The 22,805-nt window shown below is 41.0% G+C and overlaps 1 protein-coding gene across 1 annotated transcript; it reads right to left on the bottom strand.

Moving 5' to 3' along the window:
• On the bottom strand, positions 1-21,578 carry LOC135619299 (calcium-binding protein CBP-like). The gene is made up of 5 exons (XM_065121190.1): positions 20,982-21,578; positions 906-952; positions 641-816; positions 510-528; positions 1-402 (listed from the first exon to the last, which is right to left on the bottom strand). Exons 1-5 carry the CDS (start codon positions 21,472-21,474, stop codon positions 298-300), a joined length of 840 nt encoding a protein of 279 aa, XP_064977262.1. The 5' UTR covers positions 21,475-21,578; the 3' UTR covers positions 1-297.
• Positions 21,579-22,805: the final 1,227 nt, after the last annotated feature.

Genomic DNA, 22,805 nt, shown 5'->3' with positions numbered 1-22,805 from the left:
TCGGTAAGTGGCACTACTACCTTTTATTTATTACACCAGTAATTCGCACAAAAGTAAAAGCACAAACGATTCTGTCGATATTTAGCAGTCAATCCACATTCACATTACTCCTTCGATCCTACATGAGCCCGACAAGCCCATCATGTTTGAAATCTCCCTAGCAACACTGGCAAAATGGGTTCCCTTGATGTTCCACAGACAACCCACGTTAATAGAAGCATAAGGCTTAGAATATAGCCTATCACCAAGCAACAATTGTGATGTCACAATCTCAAGGAGAAACCAAGGCCATCACCCCTATGCGATGAGAAAGGGCAACACGGTTAACATGAAAGACTCATAGGTGAAAGTTGCCGATCCTGAATATTGAGTATCCTTCTCCTTGAACTTCTCCGTCAGCCCCTGCGACACAGTTCATTAATCATTCACATGAAAACCCAAAAATAAATAAACCTGTGGAAATATTTTATATACATATACATCATATAAGCATCTAGCAAAATTATTACCTTGACCGTGAGGCAGCACCTGCATTTCAAATAAAACAAACCAACCATAAGCAAGCAGAGAGGTCAAGGCTAGATACCACCGTGCATAAGATATAGTTTATCCTGTTCCAGAAACATAAACTAACTCTTACTCTATGAAGTTATCGTATTCAATGGCTTTGCTTTTGCCTCCGGACTTGTCAAACTTGGCCACAAGCAAATCCAGAACTGTCGGAGAAACCACAAACCCAAGGCTCAGAAGTGCCTCACGAAGCTCTGATGTATCGATCTTACCACTCCGGTCACGGTCAAACCTCTCAAAGATAGCCTGGAAAAGCAACCATTACCATATGTCGTATATCAAGGACCAGATAGCAAATAAAGCTCAATATTGGTGGCAAAAGAGTTATCTTGTACCCTCCAATTCTGCAGGCTGTAGAAGACAGCGGAGAACTCTTTTGGCCCTGCGGTGTATTGAAGGAAAGAGAACAAAATCAGATATTACTGCATCCTTATTAGATGAGACAGAAAATAAGTGTCAACAAACAACAAAGAAAAGCCACTCAAAACAGACACAGTTGGAAAAAAAGTAGAACTGGTCTTTGACAATCACAGAAAACAGGCACGCATGTCAAGTTTCCTAAGTTTTAAGACTAGCATATGTACATGATTGGTTTTCTTGAGTAAGACATGAACCGAAGTGAAATCTGCACATTTCCAGTTACAAAAAAAAAAGAAAGGTTTAGAAACCAGAATGCTACTTATAATTTCTCAATTCCATGCACCATCTAAAGCATCCAAGGTTATAGTCGAGTAAAAATTTAGTAGGTTAGCTTCAATCTTATTCCAGATTTTTTAGAACAAATCTTATTCCACGTTGAATCCACTGAATTCAGACCACAGCTTTCTACTTTTCCTTTTTGCTTGTATATTTGTCTTTGCAGGCTCCATGACATTCGTCTTATTTTAATTGGTGTTGAATCTGACATGTTAGAACTTGCGTCTAAAGTACTCTACAAGTCTCTTTACATCAAATTGTAAGGGATGACAAATTTTCTTAAAAGAAAAAAAAAATCCGTAAGCTTATTGTATCATGAGTAAAGGTGTCAAATATCAAAGGCAAAAGTACTCAGCATGGCATGGGATATCTTCCCACATGGTTCAAAGAAGGAATAAGAGTATTCTCAATGTATCTACAAGACAGAAGAAAGTATTAAATACTATACTATCCCATTTGCACAAAAAAAAAAGAATTTCTCCACAACTCATCACAAAATTGGGATCAACTATTGTATAAACCATTTTTCACATCCAATAATATCAATTTAACAACAAGAATTTTCATTGAAGGCCCATCACTATGAGCATTAAATCTCTCTCCTCCTGACATATAAAGTCTTCTATTTGCAATAAATTTATTAGAATATAGAAATCCCACCCAAAACTAGACAAAAGGAAATGGTGACAAATCAGTGTTGTTATGAGTTCTAGATCTGTTAGAAGAAGCAGATCTAGATCCAATTGTAGAAAGTTCTAGAAAATTCTGAGAAAGAAGTCAGAATTTGTTGAGGCTAATTTCTGGACACTAAAGATGAAAAAAAAGGATGCCTTAAGAACTAGAAAACTAGTTATAATTTCCCAATTTTGGCAATTGAAAATGCATCTTCTAGGGCATCTAAGCTTCTACTTGAGTTAAAATTTAGTAGGTTAGCTTAATCTTACTCTAGGTTAATTCCAACTGAATTCAGACTATGATTTTCTACTTTTCCTTTTTCCATGTATTCTGTTTTTTCAATCTTATTTTAAGTGGCATTGATGCTAACATGTCCTTTTTAGTAGAATTTGCATCTTGAAGCAGTCTACAAGCCTCTTCATATGGCATTGTATGAGATGATGAATTTTTCATGAAAAAGGATCTTTTTCCTCAAGTTTTCCTTTTTTGATAATTCCTTAAAAGGTTAAAAGGAGAACATATGTTTTACTTTTTAGAGGGTCTAGTTAAAAGATTGACTAAAATGTAAATTCAATGAATGAAAATTTGTTTTATAGGGCAGTTGCCATTTTTTATCATTCTTTAATTTTTTTTAACATGTTTTGTCCTAGTTAAGGATTTAAGTTAAAAGGAGAGAGAGAGGAATACTTAAAGAGACCTTAATACGAACTATAAATAATAATTTAAGTACTCTAAAGTTAACAAAACATATGACTTTCTACATATCTGAATGGCGGTAAAAGTTCCATATAGTCGATCCCATATAATTGAGACTTATGGCTTTATTGTTGTTGTATATTTTGTCCTAATTCTAACCCCTTTCTGCCTTCCACATTTCTCTTTATGCCACCACCTCCCATCATTTCATTGAAATGATTAATTTGTTCTATGATCACTAAAGGTGCCAAATATCGAAGGTCAAAGGCATTTGTATAGCATAAGACAACATCCCACATGGTTCATACTTCATAGAAGGAGAAAAGATTCTTCTCCATGGATCTAGAAGACATAATAAGGTATTAATTGCTTCCAGATCCCATAAAGAAAAATGAATTTTTCTCAATAGCTTATCACTATAATGGGATCAGGCAGTGAGATCATTTTAATTTATATCAGGTTTGAAGAAAATTTATTAGTTTAGAGGGCATTTTACAAATGTAACAAGTTGTCACATAATATCTTTTACAATCTTATATTAGTTACCATTATGGTTTGACATACCGCCCGATATGAAACAGACAGTACCTATCGGTCTGCCAGCTAACCAGCTCATTTTAGGTAGTACATGGTTAGGGGTGGGTGTACGAGTTGGTATGCCTCTTGTATCGGTTGATACAGACGAAACTCGACCATTATCGATAGATACAGGTTGGTAACAGTCAGACCATTTCAACTATACCAGTCTTCTACAGGTTAAATCAGGTTCCAATGATCAGATAAAATTGACTGTAGGACCCTGTTTTGACCCTTTAAATCCTCCTCTCCCCTCTTCACTTACTCTCACTCTCTTTCTCACTCTTTCTTACACTCGTTTAATCTTCCTAATCGACAATTAGTGGGAATCAGCCTCTTGATTTGGATAAAAGAGGGATTGAATCTGATCAAATTTCTCTCCAATCAAAAGTATTTTACTTCTATGTTTTATCATTTCATATAATTAGGAACATATTAATGCATATTTAGGAAGATTAAGCATGATTAAGACCATTCTCTTATGTTTAGGCCCAATTAGATCCTTTCTATTACGTTTAGGCCCAAATTGGGATATTTAGGGCTAATTACGTTTAGGTCCATTCTCCCGACTAAGTTGTTCCTCGGCGGATCCGGAAAGACAAGTTCAATTTTTCATCCTTATAACCTAGAATTTCTATTCATTTATGACTTAGATACACTTTATTCTTATCAAAATATAATTTTATATACGAAGAAATTATAAAATTAACTCTAAAATAGAATTCTTCTTGAAATCTAAGCTATCTTTTGTTCTTTTTTGGGAATACAGATATGTCTCAACGTACCGAAACATGGGACACCAGAACCAACTGATATCCGACCATGATTGTACAAAAGATGGAAAAACAAAGGAAGTCAAATAAAAAACAAAAAGTAGATTATCTAATATTTCATTAGAGATTTGAAAAAAATTAATAGATCTAGGTTTGATTAAGACTTAAACGGTTCATTGAAGATTTCATCGCTATAAGAAACTTTAGTCATAATTGAAGAATTAACAAAGACGGAAAGAATTGTCAAAAACATCACTATAAGAAACTTTAGTCATAATTGAAGAATTAACAAAGACGGAAAAAATTGTCAAAAATTATTATGGAACTATACTTTTCATTAAAGAAAAAGATGAAATGCTTGATATGCCTTGTTCAAATAGAATCTCATCAAATCCTTCTTTGTTTTGTAACTTTTCCCTTTTTTTCTTGTACTTGAGGTCTATAAAAGGAGGGACAGATTGTAGTTGAAAATTATAGAAAATTGATAGATTAACTTTTTTTTCTCATATTATATGCGAGTGGCGTAAGGTCGACTTTTTCTATGGTCCGATTTCATCACATGTAAGATGTATAGTAATACAATATCTTCATCCCTTTAATCTAGTCATTGAGCTAGACTCATAATTAATTTTTTTTATATTATACACTCTTATCTTTTGACATTATAATATGCCGTAATTTTCTTTAAGTTCCTCTCTATTTACCTTTCTCAAGTCCATAAAAAGTTCACTCTCCCTGCTTGCCATGCTCGTCTATCAGGTATGATGATATCAGAGCAACTGTCCACCCTAGATTTGTTATCAGAGCACCTATCCTTCGTCAGATTTGGTATCAGATCTGCTACTTAAGCCAATATATTAAATCATCAAAACTGATCCAAATTTCAATCAATTAAACTTGAAACAAATTCATATGTAGTGGAAACTGCAAGATTATCTAGTTTATTTTGGATTAGTAGTTTAGAAAGATTTTGCAAATGTCATAGGTTGTCAATTGACAACAGCTTCCATAATCCTATACTAGTTATTAAGATTATCCAAAAGGAAAAAAAAAAGACAAACAAAAAAATCAAAGGAGATTAATCTTAGACTTCATCAGAAGGGTTCAAAGAAAAAAGAAATTGATATCTTGGGGTTGATTAAAGATTTAAGAATTCATGATAGATGAAGACTTAATAAAAAAGGAAGCGTATCAATCAAATACTTCATCAAGGAAGATTATTTGTCAAGACAAATATGAAAATATATTGATAAAATCATAAATATGCCTTTATTTATGAAATGTTAGTCAATTCTTCCTATTTTTGTAACTTGTTTCCTTTTACTTAATTAATATAAAAAGTAGGATAGAAATTGTAATTCTAGATCACAAGATTATCGAAGGAGTTGAAGTTTCTCTTTCCACCAAGGTTTTTAATTTCATACTATACCGATGTACCGAGTGATGGAAAGGGAATGCGAGAAGGTTTCGAGAGGTGAAAAGGGGGTGATGGCAGAGCGGGCGAGGATGTGGCGGGTCACCTCCGTCCCCAGCTCAAACTCATCCCCCACAAGGCACTCCGCAATACTCCTGCGACAGCCAAATCTGATGAGGATCCAACTCAGGGCAAGCTCATCTCCCGCTCCCCCACCGCTATCGCCCTCAACAACTGCGAGGAAGAAGACCAAGATGACGACAAGAGCGAGAAAGGGAAGCAACACTCTAACCTGGGCCAGGATCCCTTCCTTCATCATCGATCGTGACCTCCCTGACCACAGCAGCCATGATCCCTTTGCCCCCTATCGCGTTTCGCATGATGGAGCGAGGACCCACCCCCTACCGCGTTCCACCTAACGGAGCGCTTCTTCGTGTCCCGCCATGTCCAACTCCATTCTCCATCATGCCTTCTTCGTCCAATGAGCGTTGCAGCCTCGTCTTCCTCGCCATCGTGCTCCTCCACCTGTCCGCCAGTTGATACCGCCCGGAAGCATGCGATCCGCGTGCCGATCAACTAGCGGACAGTACGATATTCAAATCCTTGTTTTCCACATAATGTTCGATGGATGTAAGGCTACATTTCTTTTCCCAATGGTATGAATTTCATCATCCACATAAAAGACATATAAAGGTATGAAGCTTCAACCCGGAGAGTTTATATCCTTTATCATTCAACATAAAATTTCATCATCGGTATCTTTTAACCTAAAATCCAAAGAGTAAGAGTTCATTGAGACTAACTTCTCAATTGTAAAGGTTTTAAAATGATTTCATGTGAAGTGACACTTCAAGTGTTTTGTCTCCATGGAGAAGAAAAAACACCCTCTTAAGGTAGCAACTAAGCACCTTAGATAAACAAACTATTTTTATTGAATTAGAAAAGTACATGTTTCCAAAAATGAGCTAAAGGGTTTACTAATATGTCAATTTGTATGACGGGCCATAAATCCAAACCTAAGTAGAAACAATAATCCATCAAATACATTGAGAAATATGCTAAAAATATCAAAGAAATCCCTCCCCAACTCGACTATGATTATTGTTGTTCTTGTTCCTAAACTCCTAAGCTTAAGCACCAAATAGGAGAATCTACACCAATAAGGCTATCAACCCTTATCATGGGACATGTTATCTATAGTGTCAAGCTAGAATCGTTTTAGAAATTAGATATAATCTTTTCCTAACTAACATGAGTTTTCTTTCATCTTCTAACTTAATCTCCAACCTATCCTCTTGAATCTTAAGACTCTTTTAATTCTCGTTCCTTGCCTTTTTTTTGTAGGATTTCTAGATTGGCTAGAGTTGAGGGCAAAAGGGGTAACTCACTTAGGAAGCAGCCCCTAGGGCTAGGGTTTGGAGCCGTATAAACGCATGTAGCCTCCATCTCTTTAGGAACAAGATCTATCTACAATTACAACCATATGGCCGACTTTTAGGAGGGTGGAACCCCTATAGCGTTCTAAGGATTGATCCCCCTCAAAGATCAATCTACATAGAATTCCTCTGGGGTTCTAACATCTGGTATCAGAGCAGCGATCTTACTGCTTTTGCCGCCACCCCTGCAACCCACCACCAGCCAAGCAATTCCCATAATTGCTCTTGACGTCGCCATCTCTACCGTCATCTTCTATCGTAGATCAAATCAATCTACTGCCATTACCTCCAATTGCATCAAGAGATCTGGTATTCTCCTATCACCAATACCTTATACTACTGTAATTTTTCATTCAAAATACCAAGAAGAAGTCTTTTTATCTATCCCGTGCTATAAATTCCTTTCGCCGTAAAAGTTATCATCTTTACGAACGAAGGATTGCTGCAGAAAATTTTAACCTTATATTATTGCTTATAACCGAGCTATTTGTTATCCTTTTTAAACGAAATTTCTTATACGCTTCATAGATTGTCTTGGCTTCCATCTGAGATTGATATATTAAGAAATTCATCTCTAAAACGTTCTTGTGTTACTGAAAATTTTCGTCACAAACCGCTAAAATTTTTCAACAAAAATTCTGCTATCACAACTTGCATCGATTTCCTTGCTGTTATACTGCCGAAATCTTCTTGATCAAATTTGTCATTATTGTTGTTATCAAAACCGAGATTTTGCTGTCAAATTCCCTCCTCAAATCTTGCGATTTTTGCTAAAAATTTCGTCGTGAAACCGCTGTTTCTTCGATGACAATTCTGCTCTTACAAAACAGCCACAAAACAAGCCTAAACCGCAGCCAACATACAGCAATCCACCAACCCTTTCGGCCACCACTTCTCTCAGCCGATACATGCCTTTAACCCGACAACAAAAGAGAGATCTTAACATTACAAATTTGGAGGCATATACTATGATATCTGAGGAGGCAATCAATGCTAAATTCGAAGCCTTCGAGACGCGAATGGAGAATAAGATTCGAACTCTCTTTACCGAACTCAGTTTGGGCCGACCACTGAGCCCGAAGAAATCACATCAAGGAGAGAGCTCTGACCGAAAAGATGACTTCCAAGAGAGGGGAGGCTCTGTGACCAATCCCTACTATCCACGCACGAGGGTGGACTTCCCTAGATGGGAAGGAGACCCGATTGGTTGGATCTCGCGCACGGAACGAAATTTTCGGTACCACAAAACCGCGGACGCATCTATGGTGGAAATTGCGGCTATACATCTTGAAGGGGATGCCATACAGTGGTTTGACTGGTTTAAACACACTCATGGAGTCCTCTCATGGCGATAATTCAAAGAAGGACTGTTGATTTGCTTCGGATCAATCAATTACGAGAACATTGACGGACAACTAACAAAGATCCAATAAACCTCCACCATTCAGGAGTACCAAACTAGGTTTGAAAGGTTATCTAATCAAACTCGTGATTGGTCTGAAAAACAACTACTGGGGACCTTTATTGAGAGCTTGAAGTCGAAGATCCGAGGAGAAGTTCAAGCGTGACAACCGTACATGCTTATGGCAGCCATCTCTTTCGCACGACTTCAAGAGGAGCGATTGAACCATGAAGCCCGGAGAACTAGGGTCGCTCCCCGACCAGCAATATCGAAACCCTCAGCCAATCGAGACCCTGCACCAAAAAAGTTGACAAGAGAAGAGCTTCGGGAGCGATCTGCGAAAGGGTTATATTGGCATTGCGACAAGCCGTGGAGCTATGAGCATCGTTGTAAAAAAGGGAGACTTATTATGATTGAACCAGTAGAAGAAGAGGTCATTGAACATCCAGAAGAGAGCCTTGAACATGAAAAAGAAGATGCAAAAGAAGAGCCACAACCGACCGACTTGATGGTACACATGCTAGCCGGTTACTCAAAACCCACAAACGATGAAAGTTGGAGGCCTTCTCAAACAACAACTGATCACTGTTCTCATCGACACGGGCAGTACTAATAACTTCCTAAACAGTAAGGTTGTAGCTTGAATGGCTCTCCACATCGAAGGTTGCAGCAAGTTCGACGTAAAGGTCGTCGACGACAGAATCCTAAAGTGCGACCAAAGATGCCCGTAGGTGAAACTATTACTGCAAGACCAAAAAATTGTCGCCGACTTCTTCCTCCTACCAATTGATGATTATGAGGCCATGCTTGGCATAGAATGGCTGACAACGCTAGGTGACGTCTCTTTGAACTTTTCCAAATTAATTATGAAATTCTACTGCAAAGGCAAACAGATCATCCTACGCGAGAAACGCGGAAGCAACGTAAACACCGTTTCAACCCAACGAATGGAGAAAGTTTTACACAAGGTAAATGGTGGCTTTTTGATGCATCTCCAACAGCAACCAAAGGAGAAGAAAATAGAAATTAAAGGTCAAAATCTTGTCCAATTGCTTGCTGAATTTACCGATATTTTTGCTGAACCGGATGTTAGAACCCCAGATGAATTCTATATAGATTGATCTTTGAGGGGGATCAATCCTTGGAACGCTATAGGGGTTCCACCCTCCTAGAAGTCGGCCATATGGTTGTAATTGTAGATAGATCTTGTTCCTAAAGAGATGGAGGCTACATGCGTTTATACGGTTCCAAACCCTAGCCCTAGGGGCTGCTTCCTAAGTGAGTTACCCCTTTTGCCCTCAACTCTAGCCAATCTAGTGATAATGCATCTACAACAACGTTTTCTTTCCCTTTTTTGTGAATAATTTCATAATCAAATCCTAGAAGTTTGGTTACCCATTTTTATTGCTCAGGGATATCTTCTGCTCCAAAAAGTAGTTGAGGCTTCTATGGTCGATTTTAATTTGAAATCGTCGGCCGATCAGGTAAGATCTCCACCTCATTACTACGTGCACAATGGCGAGCATCTCATCATATATTAACATTTTTTGATGAGAGGGAGACAACGTCTTGCTGGTGTATGCGAGTGATCGACCATCTTGCATGAGAACGGCTCCAATTCCAACTCCAGATGCATCGGCCTCAATGATGAAGGGTCGATTGAAATCAGTGATTTAAAAAGCGCTAGGCGAGAAAAGGCGCTAAGGTCCAAAAACGCCCGAGGTGCTAGGCGCTCGCCCAAGCGCTCGCACAAGCGAAGCGAGACGCTAAAATATAAAAATATATAATATAATTAATAAATATAATTATTTAAAATTTTAAATAAAAATATACTATTAAATTAAAAAACAATTAACAGTATTAAAATCAAAATAATATATTATTAATCTAATAAGTACAAATACTATTATTAGTATACTGTTAACAGTATAGAGAAGGAGAAGAAGGAAGAGGAGTGTAAGGGGGTGCTGATTGAGAAAAGAGGAAGCGGTAGCGGCAACGGCAGCGGCAGCAGCAACGAGAGCGGGCGTGTAAGGAGGCAGCGGGAGCGGCGAGCGATGACAGCGGCAGTAGCAGCGAGCAACGAGCAGCGAGCAGCGGCAGCGGCGAGCAACGGCAGTAGGAGCGAGAGCGGGAGCGGGAGCAGGAGCAGCGAGCAGCGGGAGCGGCGACAGCGGTAGCGAGCAACGACAACGGCGAGCAGCAGGAGCGGGAGCGGCAATGAGCAGGGTTAGGGTTGGGCAGCGACAACTTACATCGATTTTAGTTGGTTCGATTGAACCAACTAACCACCGGAGACCGAACCAGACCTAAAATCTTGGTTCGGTCGCCTGGTTTAACCCAGGCGCTCGCTCGAAGCGCCCAACGCTTGGGCTCGAGCGAGCGCCCAGGCAGCGCCTCTTTAAAGTGCGCCGCTTGGAAGTGAAGCGAGGCGCTCGGGCCTCGCCTCGCCCGAGTGCCTAGGCAAGCACCCGAGCGCCTTTTTAAATCACTGGCTGAAACCTGGTAACGCTAGTACCGACGTCGTCGTCATGGTTACCTTAAGTTTGTCGAAGGCAACGGAGGCTTTGTTCGACCATTGGAAGGCATCTTTTTTTAATAGAGAAGTGAGAAGTGCACTTAGCTTCCCATAGTCCTTCACAAATTTTCGGTAGTAGCCCGTTAGTCCAAGGAACCCACGTAGTAATTTCACGTTTGTATGTTTCGGCCAACCCTGCATTGCTTCAATTTTTGTTGGGTCTACCACCACTCCTGATATTATGTGCCCAAGGTACTCTACTTTTTGCTAGAGAAAGCTGCACTTTGGCTGCTTAACAAAAAGAGTATTCTCCCGAAGGATCGTCAAAACAATCCGTAAATGCTGAAAGTGAGTCTAAAGAGAAGGGCTATAAATGAGAATATCATCGAAAAGTACCATCACAAATTTACGAAAAAAGTTCCGAAAAATATAGTTCATGAGACTTTACAAGGTTGAAGGAGCATTAGTGAGTCCAAAAGGCATTACCAAAAATTCATAATGGTCGTTAAGATTGCGGAATGCAGTTTTTGGAATGTCGTATTCATATACCTGAATTTGGTGGTAATCGGATCGAAGGTCCAACTTCGTAAAGATTCGAGCTCCTTTTAACTCATCAAGAAGTTCATCCACCATTGGTATTGGGTACTTGTCCTTGACGGTGATGTCATTTAAAACTCGATAGTCGATGCACATCCGTCAAGTTCTGTCCTTCTTATGTACAAGTAGTACCGATGAGGAATAGGGGCTGCAACTTGACCGAATCACCCCTGTTTCAAGAATCTCCTTTACAATCTTTTCAATTTCATCCTTCTGGAGGTAAGGATAACGATACGGCCGAGTGTTCGCTGGTGGTTTGCTCGGAAGAATTGGAATCCGATGGTCATGTTGCCGAGTAGGCGGAAGATCGCCCGGTTCAACAAAAATATCGATAAATTTAGCAAGCAATTGGGCAAGATTTTGACCTTCAATTTCTATTTTCTTCCCCTCTGGTTGCTATTGGAGATGCATCAAAAACCCAACAATTTACCTTGTGTAGAACTTTCTCCATTTGTTGGGTCGAAACGGTGGTTATGTTGCTTCCGCGCTTACCGCGTAGGATGATATGTTTGCCTTTGCAGTAGAATTTCATAATTAATTTGGAAAAGTTCCAAGAGACATCACCTAGCGTCGTCAACTATTCTATGTCAATCACGGCCTCATAATCATGAATTGGTAGGGGGAAGAAGTCGACGACAATTTCTAGGTCTTGCAGTAATAGTTTCACCTACGAGCATCTTTGATCGCACTTTAGGATTTTACCGTCGACGACCTTTACATCGAACTTGATGCAACCTTCGATGTGGAGTGTCATCTGAGCAGCAACCTTGTTGTTTAGGAAGTTATTAGTGCTGCCCATGTCAATAAGAATAATGATCGGTTGTTGTTTGAGAAGGCCTCCAACTTTCATCGTTTACGGGTTTGAATAACCGACTAGCGCAAGTACCATAAAATTGATCGGTTGTGACTCTTCTTCTGCATCTTCTTGTTAATGTTCAAAGATCTCTTCTGGATGTTCAAGGACTTCTTCTTCTACTGGTTCAGTCACAAGAAGTTTCCCTTTTTTACAACGATGCTCGTGACTGCATGGCTCGTCACAATGCCAACATAACCCCTTCGCAAATCACTCCCGAAGCTCTTCTCTTGTCAACTTTTTTGGTGCAAGGGCTCGAGTGACAATAGTGGAGGCTAAGGGCTTCGGTATTGCTGGTCAAGGAGAGACCCTAGTTCTCCGGGCTTCATGGTTCAATCGCTCATCTTGAAGTCGTGCGAAAGAGATGGCTACCATAAGCGTGTACGGTTGTCACGCTTTAACTTCTCCCTGGATCTTCGGCTTCAAGCCCTCAATAAAGATCCCCAATAGCTGTTTTTAAGACCAATCACGAGTTTGATTAGATAACCTTTCAAACCTGGTTTGGTACTCTCCTGAATGGTGAAGGTTTATCGGATCTTTGCTAGTTGTCCGTCAATGTTCTCGCAATCGATTGGTCCGAAGCGGATCAGCTATCCTTCTTTAAATAGTCTCCATGAGAGGACTCCATGAGTGTGTTCAAACCAATCAAACCACTGTATAACATCCCCTTCAAGATGTATAGCCGTAACTTTCACCATAGATGCGTCCGCAATTCTGTGGTACCGAAAATATCGCTCCGCACGCAAGATCCAACCAATCAGGTCTCCTTCCTATCTAGGGAAGTCCACCCTCATATGTGGATAGTAGGGATCGATCACAGAGCCTCCCCTCTCCTGGAAGTCATCTCTTCGGTCAGAGCTTTCTCCTTGATGTGATTTCTTCGGGCTTAGTGGTTGACCCAAGCTGAGTTCGGTAAAGAGAGTCTAAATCTTATTCTCCATTCGCGTCTCGAAGGTTTCGAATTTAACATTGATTGCCTCCTTAGATGCCATAGTATATGCCTCCAAATATGTAATGTTAAGATATCTCTTTTGTTGTCGAGTTAAAGGCATATATCGGTTGAGAGAAGTGGTGGCCGAAAGGGTTGGTGGATTGGTGTATCTTGGCTGCGGTTTAGGCTTGTTTTGTGGCTGTTTTGTAAGAGCAGAATTGTCGTCGAAGAAACAGTGATTTCACGACGAAATTTCCAGCAAAAATCGAGAGATTTGAGAAGGGAATTTGACAACAAAATCTCGATTTAGATAACAGCAATGATGACAAATTTGATCAAGAATATTTCGGCAGTATAACAACAAGGAAATCGATGCAAGTTACGATAGCAGAATTCTCGTCGAAAAATTCCAACAGTTTGTGACGAAAATTTGCAGTAGCACAAGAACGTTTTAGAAATGAATTCCTCAATAGATCAATCTCAGATGGAAGCCAAGACTATCTATGAAGCATATAAGAAATTTTGTTCAAAAAGGATAGCAAATAGATCGGTTAAAAGTAATAATATAAGGTTAAAATTTTCTGCAATAATCCTTCGTTCGTAAAGATGATAACTTTTACGGCGAAAGAAATTCGCAGCACGGGATAGATAAAAAGACTTTTTCTTGGTATTTTGAATGGAAAATTACAACAGCAAAAGATATTGGTGATAGGAGAATACCATATCTCTTGATGCAATTGGAGGTGACGACAATAAATTAATTTAATCTACGCCAGAAGATGATGGTGGAGATGGCGACGTCAAGAACAATTGCGAGAATTGCTTGGCTGGTGGCGGGCGGTAGGGGTGGCAGCAAAAGCAGTAAGATTGATGCTCTGATACCAGATGTTAGAACCCTAGAGGAATTCTAGCGGGGCTGCGTTGAGGGCAGTCAACACACGCGTGACCGTTTGGGGAAAAACGAGCATGAAGATGTAGGGAAAAGGAGTCGCTCGAAGGAGCGGGCATCTGAGATTGGCATTCAGAGGAATGGCCAACCCTTCGCACAAGAGGGACCACGAGAACAAGCTTAGAAGAATGCGAAGCGCAAAGGCTGGGATGGCCAAGTTCGAGCTACGGCTCGACGTTGACAACCATACTTGATGATGCTCAAGGCAAGAGAGGCGCTTGGTAAAGGATGAGACCATGCAAGGTGGAATGAATTGCTCAGCGACCGAAAGAGTTGTGCAAAACTCACAGAGGTGAGGGAAATTACTAACTCGAAGAATTCGATACTCATGCATGGGCTTGTATGCGGATGATGGAATTTTCACGGCCATCCCAAGACGACAAAAACTTAGCGCCATGGAGCATTGAAACTTTCTCTTCGACATGTAAAGGATATGTCCGTAGGAGGCTGAAGTGTGCAACGAGTTCAGCATGTTGCTAGGTCTTGAGTGGTGCAGCGGGGGTTGTATTGACGTGGAGTCGCAATCTAGCAAGTGTGTTTGCAGGAGGCAGAACAATGTACAGTTTGTTCAGCAAATCGGAGTAGTCCAAGGGGATGATAGTCTCCGAAACTTTCAGAGAGAAAGAAGTGAAGAGAGATGTTGCTCCAACGGGATAGATATCCAGGAGGGATAGGTCCTGGTTCTCCAAAGGGAGAATCATGTGCAACAGACCGCACATGTTGAGGAGTACCTCAAAAACAACAACTCCATGAAGCTCAATGGATCGAGCGAGCGGTGAGGAGTCATCGCATGATCTCGCTTGAGAGAATGCATTGGTAGATGCATTGCGAGATCATGTAGGGGAGCGACCCAAAGCAACATAACTGAAGGCACACTGGGAGTCGATATGAAGATCAGACTTAAGAGAGGGCAAACCCGTGGAATGGTGGGCGCGAGGGCCACCATCAACTCAATGCAAAACGAGGAGCGGAGCAACTTGGGTGTAACTTGGCGAAGTACCCAAGCCGCATGAAGGGAGCCGGCATAGAAGATGGAACATGGAGCGGAGGCATAATTCTTTCCTTAGACAGAGGTCAAAGGCATGAACTCTTGCAGAGGCAAGAGCAGGATCATGTTGTTCCATGGGTCCTTCATTCTGATGGAGCGGACTCATCTTGTATGGTGTCAAAGACGAAGGGAGCTTCTGGGCACATGCACCTTATCTCGGAGAAGCATTTGATGGAGGAACTAAGGCGACTCAACTTGCGGAGGCGAAGTTGGGTTCAGAAGGTCTTGACATGAGGCAAGAGGACACGGAGGCGGATACTCTTGAAGAATATGCCATAGTGTTGCCATGCAAGTTCCCATGAAGGAAGCGATGCATAACGAAGATTATGATGTTAGGGGCAGAGGCCCAGGATCCAGACAATGGTGCTTCATTTTCAGCGAAGTCAGTGGACTTCGGGAGCTACTAAGCGATGGACTGTCCTAAAGCAGTGCTTCATCTAGGTGTGACCCAAGAGCGGGTGAATGAAGGTCGATTGCTGAAGGAGCGAACAAAATCGAAGGTGGAAGAGACTCTGCGATGTATTTGTCGAGGCCACACATAGAGGGATCATAATTCGAGTTCATCCCACAAGAATCAGAATGCAATGGAGATGTCACCAGGAGGCGACATGGTGCAACGGATCGTGGTGGAATAGTTCGTGGCAATGTGATACACACGAATCAAGTCCCGTGAGGGACTATATCATACAGAGGTATGATCAGGAGCTATTGGGAGCGCCACTTCGGTGAACAACACGATGGCAAGAAAGACTATGGATTCAAGGAGTGAAGGCCATGTTACCGCAGAGGCGGGTCTTCCGTGCGTGCATTGAGTTTTGCATCGGATGAAAGCCTTGGTTATCAGTATATGGGGGCTGTGTTCCACCAAGGGAAAAGTTCGAATGCAAGTACCAGTGAGTCCCATGGGAGAGACTTGATCATGCAGAGGTATGATCGAAGCAGCTGGAGAGTTGGATTGCTCCAAAGCCCATATTCGTTTAAGAGAGCCCGGCGAATCAGAGGACAAGGTCGAGTAAGCGAACGTTGCTACCAAGGAAGCTAAGAAGAACGGAATCGATGCAAACCCTAATACATGATGGTAGAGGCCATGCATGGAAGTTACAGTCTGTCTTTCTATCGACAAAATGGAGCTGCTTGGATAACACAGAGGTGTTGAAGCAGGGGGTCGAAAGGGTCGAATAAGCGATGATGAGTCCAAAGGGACTTAGCTACCCAAAATCAAGCATCAATTAAAATGGAGGTGGACTCGGAGGAGAGCCATAGGGACATATCTATTGATCGTGAAGAAAATAGATGCAAATACGAGGCGACGGATAGTAGGGCCATGGGCATAGCAACGCCATGGTACCGCAAAGACGAGACTTCCATGAAAGTCATTGATCCCTTACTCTCATGGAGGGAGAGCGCTTGTTCGTGAAAGGGGCCGAGGAGGTACAGTATGTAGAGGCAAACTCCAAATATCGAGACAAGGCTGAAGGTTAGAGGCCAAGGAACTTCGACCGATGTCAACGAGCTTCTCATCAAAATAACCGAAAGTGAAGGACTTCGGGTCATGCAAGAGTGCACGACCATGGAACAAAGCAGGCAGTACGCGGTGTTGCACCTTTGCTACTCAGTGGAGTAGACGGCAGGGTTGATAGAGAAGACGATACAATCCTAGAGGCGACCAAAACTATTAGAGACTTACTCTAAGTTGGGGTGAAAACTTCTTACATTCCAGAAGTTTGATGGCAATGAGAAGGTGAATCACAGTAGCTAACTCAATGCAAGGAGTGCAAACACTTCGAGTGATTCAGAAGTGTGAGCAAAGAGTAGGCGAAGGTCAGTAACCAGCTCGATGCATGGAGTACAACCCTTGAGGAGGCGGGCGAAGTCAAGTAACTATTGTCTTCTCAACTCTTAAGAGAATGGGCAAAACCGAGTACCCCAATTCTCTTATCTATCCAGCAGAGGAGCTCTGCACAGGTTCAAAGACCGTTCGAAGATAATGAAAGACAATAGTTGTCAAATCCTCACCAATGGTGATCAGTGCTACTGAGAGTAGATTATCCGCTTCATTTTCCAACAGAATGTCAATCGAAAGCAAAAGTGATGCGAATCTACTTGGAAGTGACAACTAAGTGAAATAAGAGTCGATAGACAAATTTTGTGGAGGAAAGACCCAAAGCTTCTAAAGTTTACGAGGCGTTGCTCGTTAAAGCTCCAACAAGCATCCACCCAGTTCAAGCAGCATAAGGCATTTGAGAGACTAGCGCATAGTAAGGATGATTTTTTCCTTCATTTGGAGGATCCGCAGGAACCAACAGGGATCAACACAACTCAACCAACCCTACACTAGAGTCAGAGTCATTGGCGAGTGGAACCAACATAGCGAATCAAAAGTTCGACTACTCAACAACAGCAACGGAGAGCAGTTGGGAGCCAAGAGGAGCATTGCAGTTGGAGCAGAAGATTGAAGACTCAGCAAAGGCGAGGAGTTGCAGTGTCGGCAAAGGCTTCGACGAGGACATCGAAGGAATAAGTGGGGGAGAATGTCACGGACAAAATTCTAAACAGGATGTTTGATGTAATACTTATGTATGTCCGTGTCTTTTGGTTTGTTCATACTTTGCACAGCATGTAGAGGGACAGTTAAAGGCTTACCAACCCCATTTTAGTTGGGTTTGGTGGTCGTTTTAGGCTTGTAAATAAAGGTTGTGTCATGTGGACAGTTATGAGAGATATTCGATTTGTAGTGGATCATTTTGACCATTTGTTGTGCAACCGTTCAAAGCTTGTAAAGTCTGTTTGTAATTTACATTGTCTATTAAGTGTTTTCTGAAATGTTTGCTTGTGGATCCCGAGTGAGGCGCTTTCTCTAACCCGTTTTTTCTTTTGTAGGTCCTAAGGGACCATGGGAGGTTTTGAGGAGGCTGACCTTTACGGACGAACACGTAAGGGTACCACACGACTTGGGCAAAACCAGCTAAGTCCGTGACAAGGGTTGGGTCCTACTCAGGACGGACACGTAAGGGTGCCGCACGACTTAGGCAAAACCAGCTAAGTCCGTGACAAGGGTTGGGTCCTACTCAACCAAGAAGCAGCTAATAAAAACCCTGTGAGATTGTAATAAACCCCACCTAGTCGCCTCTATCCTATAAAGAAGAGTGGCTAGGGTTTAATTTCATTCAAACTTAGTCCAATAGTCTTTTAATTAATTGAAAAGTGAGATAACAAATGCTTGAAGAAAGAATATAAGACTTAGATCCATTTTCACAGCTCACTGAGAAGTGACAACTTTGTCACCAAAGCCAGAGGCAACCAATCGTTGAATGGGGCCAACCAATACTAAATGTGGCCAACCACCCCTTTATCATCACAAAAGGATCAGCCAAGATATGTGGATAGACCAGTAAGGTAACTTCTAAGTCCTAGTGTGTCAGCCAAGACATGAGGATAGAATTACCGAGAAAAATATAAGTCTTAATTGAATTCCAAATCCCAATAGTCTACCTTAAGCGTATGCCTTATACTTAAACTAATAATAGTCCCTTCACAATTCCGCTCCCTTCTCTTCTCCTCTCTCCTGTAATTCACCTCACAGTCTTTCCTTCTCACTCTCCAATCTTCTTAGAGGGTACCTTTTTCCCTCAAAGAAAGAATGCACTCAATAAGAGTTGTCTATCTTATCCATATGGTTTCTTGTTCAAGCTAAAGTCCAACTCCTAACCCTCTAAAATCAATGTAGGTACTGCTATAGATAGTTTGAACATTCACAAGTACATCTTGACTCACCAAAAGGCCACTTGACTCCCATATTTTGGCAAGTCAAACTATTGCTAGGTTGGCTAACATATGCAATGCAAAAATAATTAGATGAACCCTCGGCCGTTAAAAGGACTTGACTAGCTTCAGTTGATTCTGATCCGGGGTTTGGATTGAACTAAACTAGTTTTATAAGAATTCCATATCTGAATCCAAGTTTGTAAGTTTTGATCATGCCCTCAAACAAGTTGTTGGAAGTCTCAACATCTACTTAAATTTGTCTTTTTTTCTAGTTTTACACAAGATTCTTTCAATTTCTGAGCAATTTGATGAAGAGAAGTACCTCAGTGAATTTAATGTACAGATGAGCCTTATCATGTGAGGATTGACCATAATTATCTGCCATATAGTGCTCAAGAAAAAGATAAAAACATATCAGATAATTATGACATAATACCACAAAGTTAAAATGAGTCATGCATCAAAGTAAGGTTTCAAATTCTGGTCCGAGTCTCATATTAGTTCTTGGTCAGACCAGTACAAATCCTAATACGTGGAGCAAGTTGACGCATGGTATGCCCTCGTACCAGCCAACACGGACCAAAGAGAAAAGATGAAGAGAAGAGAGGAGAAGGAGAAGGGAAGAGGAGGAGAGGAGGAATAGGAAAGGAAGACAAGAAAGAGGAGGAAGTGGAGGAGGAGGAGATGGCTGTGTACCATAGAAGAAGGCAGCAATGCAAATGACAGTGGCAAAGTGGGAAAAGGTGGATATAAGGCATTGGCGACAAAGGTTTTGATCGATAGCTGAGCAATGGAAAGAGAAAGAGCTGTTACTGTTGTTTTCCCTCTATTTTTAATTTTTATTAACTGCCAACATTCATTGTCAACAGCTAAATGACAACTTTTTTTCAACTGTACACCTTTTAAAAAATAAATAAAATAAAAAATCTGTTTCTGATCAGGTCAGACAAAATTGTCTGATTCACATACCACAAATAGGTTGGACTAGTAAATTTCAAACGGTATGTGCTGGTCCAACCAGATTTTGACGTGCATAAAAGGTCCTAGCCAAGTCAAAATTTAGAAGATTAGGTTACTCCACCATAAAAATCCTTCAAAAGAAAATTAGTAGTTAGGTAAGATCTTAGTCTAATTTTAAGTCCCGTTGAATTTAGGTCACACTTTTTCTTTTTTCATGGAATTTCAAATGTATGTTTCATCATTTTTTGTTGGCACTTTATCATTCTCATCGTCTTATTTTCAATCGTTTTGATGCCAAGTAATTCTATGTTAAGGATACTAAGGTTTAAAAAATCTGTTAGCATTTTCAAATAGGTGTTTTTGTGAAATTGTCTAATCATAAAATGGTTCCAACCTCTTGATCAGAAGTATGCCCTCACTAATAGATAATTTTCTTTAATTTTCATACATTATTTTTAAATTCAGATTATTTTTAGCCGATTCTGCTCCTGCTGATTTGATCTGACTGATCTGCCTAACATTGAGTTTTTGAGATTAGCTAAAACCTATGGATACACCAACCTTTTTTATCACATGAGACATGTGTTCTCAAAGTCAAGTAAATAGAAAATCACTGTCAATAAATCAAGTAAAAGTTGCTTAGAAGATCTAAGACATTAAGTTATCAACTGTTATTGAACTTTCGTAGCTATAATTCACTACTGAGTGAACTAATCACTTAAGCTTCAATCATCTTCTACATTTCTCTATGCTGTAAGAAGTCATGACGGTGGATGTTCTACAAACTCAGTATATATTAGACATGAAGAAATTGGATGAACTTAGAGACAACTAAAACTTGGAAGATAAAGAATGGAAGAGAATTAATTCTGGAAATAGGCATATGAAAGGATACTTCTGCAAAATATCTAATTTGTATCTGAAAACGAGTCACAATGATTTTGCAGAATCAGAGGATATCAAGAAAAAGATAAGAGTCCCCATAAGTTTCTTAAGTGAGGTACACGCTAAAATAATGACAACATTATACAATTAATTAAAGGTATTAATTAGAGGGTAACATTGACAAGAAAAAGAAAAGGTGGTTTGCAGAGGATGGGAAACGAGAGACTAAAAGCTTACCAATCTTGCGCACATTGGAGGAGGTGAAGAGGTACATGAGGAGATGGACGGTCCTCAAGCTGAAGCTCTGGTTGTAGGACGACAGCGCCTGCTGCAGCTCCTTGTCATCGATGAACCCGCTGCCGTCCCGATCCGCAGCCTGGAAGCACGCCACCACGTTCGGGTCCGTCCCCGGAGGAAACACCGATGGCAGCAGAGCCGCGAACGGGCCGGCGCCGTACGACCCCAAAGGAGGAGGCGGTGCTGGCGCGGCCGGAGGGGGATGGCCATAGTACCCAGAAGGCTGCCCGTAGCCCCCGTAACCCTGTGCCTTACCTTCCTTCGGGGGCTTCACTTCGGCCGGCGGTGCCGACGGCGTGGGAGCGGGAGCACCGTAGGGCAGGGTGGAGGCGTAGGGTGGCTGCGCAACGCCGTAAGACGGGGGAGCGCCATAGGGGTTTCCCGGTGGTGCGCCGTAGGGTGGGTAACCGGAACCCGGAGGATAGCCTGCCATCCGGATTGTGTCGATGGAGAGGTGGAGATGGGAGGAGAAGGGAAGCGGTGTTCCGGCAGGGAAAATATCAAAGTGGCGCCATAGGGTGTGGCCTTTTAGGGCCCAACACGTTTTTGTATGGTTAACACCCAAATATCAAAACCAAAATTAATAGAGAAAAACACGTCTCGCAAACGAGTCGGTTTTCGAATTAATTTAAATCCGGACAGCAGATTTGAGATTTAAATTTCGACTCAGATGAAATTATCGTATGGTATGGTTTTCCTATCATTCAGGTTCGGGTCAGACATCTTAACAACCCAAAATTAATCACCCAAATCCAAATTTGAGTCGAGTCAGTTTTCGAATTGATTTAAATCCCAGTCTGCTTATAATTCGGCCCAAATTCAGATAGATAATAGATTCCAGATTTAAATCCCTCCCGTCTCGCAAACCCAAATTCCAACTCGGATGAAATTATCGTATGGTTTGTGGATAAGATAGTTGGGCTGTGGATGGGGCGATTGGTGAGTTAGAACATAGCGATGCGGGTGGTATAGGATCCACGTGGCATGAAGAGCATAGCGAGAAATTGGTATAGCATACACGTGGCACCAACTGGGGATGCTAAATTTACGTGGCGGGTGGACAGGGTGGTAGCTACTTTAGACAGCCGGTCTTGAGTGGCCGGAGAAACCATAAGTTATGAATATTGAGGTTTCTGATGGGTTCGATTTCGGTCCAAATTAAATAAGGGTCAGGTCCGAGAGACCGAGATGTAGTGGCCTTAGTCGACGACCAAAGATTATATTAGGAGATGGAACCAAGTGTTGAGAAAGAGTATCGAGGCACTATTATTTGTAATCTAGTTAAAAGAGGGAAATGATCGGGCTCGACTTTGAACCTCAATCAAACTTAGAATACGATGGCCATCGAGCACAGTCCTAATTCTTTTGGCCTCGCTTAAGAATCTCGTCTTCATCACAATTTTTTTTTTTTTCCTTTTTATTGAACATGTTTGGTCGATCGATCGATGACCCAATAGTCCTTGTTAATGTATTGAAGGGCATTTTGATTAATTTTTTTTAAAATAAATTTATTTAGATAGAATGATGTAATAAATAACGTTAACAGAGAAAACTTTCAAAATAAAGAGATCTGTAGTTCCACAATCCTTCTTTATATTCAAAAATAAAAGTTGATAGAATCATCCCTACCCATGTTTCAACCAATCGGTCCATAGGATCCACCGATATAAATGGATTAAAAAAATATGTACTATAAAGGGATTGTTCGTATATAGAAAACACATTATAAAAACACTATTTTTACATTCTTGTCGTTCGTTCCAC

Source organism: Musa acuminata, chromosome BXJ2-8, assembly GCF_036884655.1.
Source record: "Musa acuminata AAA Group cultivar baxijiao chromosome BXJ2-8, Cavendish_Baxijiao_AAA, whole genome shotgun sequence".
NCBI lineage: Eukaryota > Viridiplantae > Streptophyta > Magnoliopsida > Zingiberales > Musaceae > Musa > Musa acuminata.
Note: the sequence above shows the minus strand (reverse complement) of the source record. Positions and strands in the feature narration are given on the sequence as shown.

Excerpts from the sequence above, each read along its gene's own strand:
- LOC135619299 (XM_065121190.1), bottom strand. The coding sequence starts at position 21,474 with ATGGCAGGCTATCCTCCGGGTTCCGGTTACCCACCCTACGGCGCACCA. Across the intron at positions 953-20,981 it reads CTCCAATGTGCGCAAGATTG|GGCCAAAAGAGTTCTCCGCT; the intron begins GTAAGCTTTTAG and ends AATACACCGCAG. Across the intron at positions 817-905 it reads ACAGCCTGCAGAATTGGAGG|GCTATCTTTGAGAGGTTTGA; the intron begins GTACAAGATAAC and ends TTGCTTTTCCAG.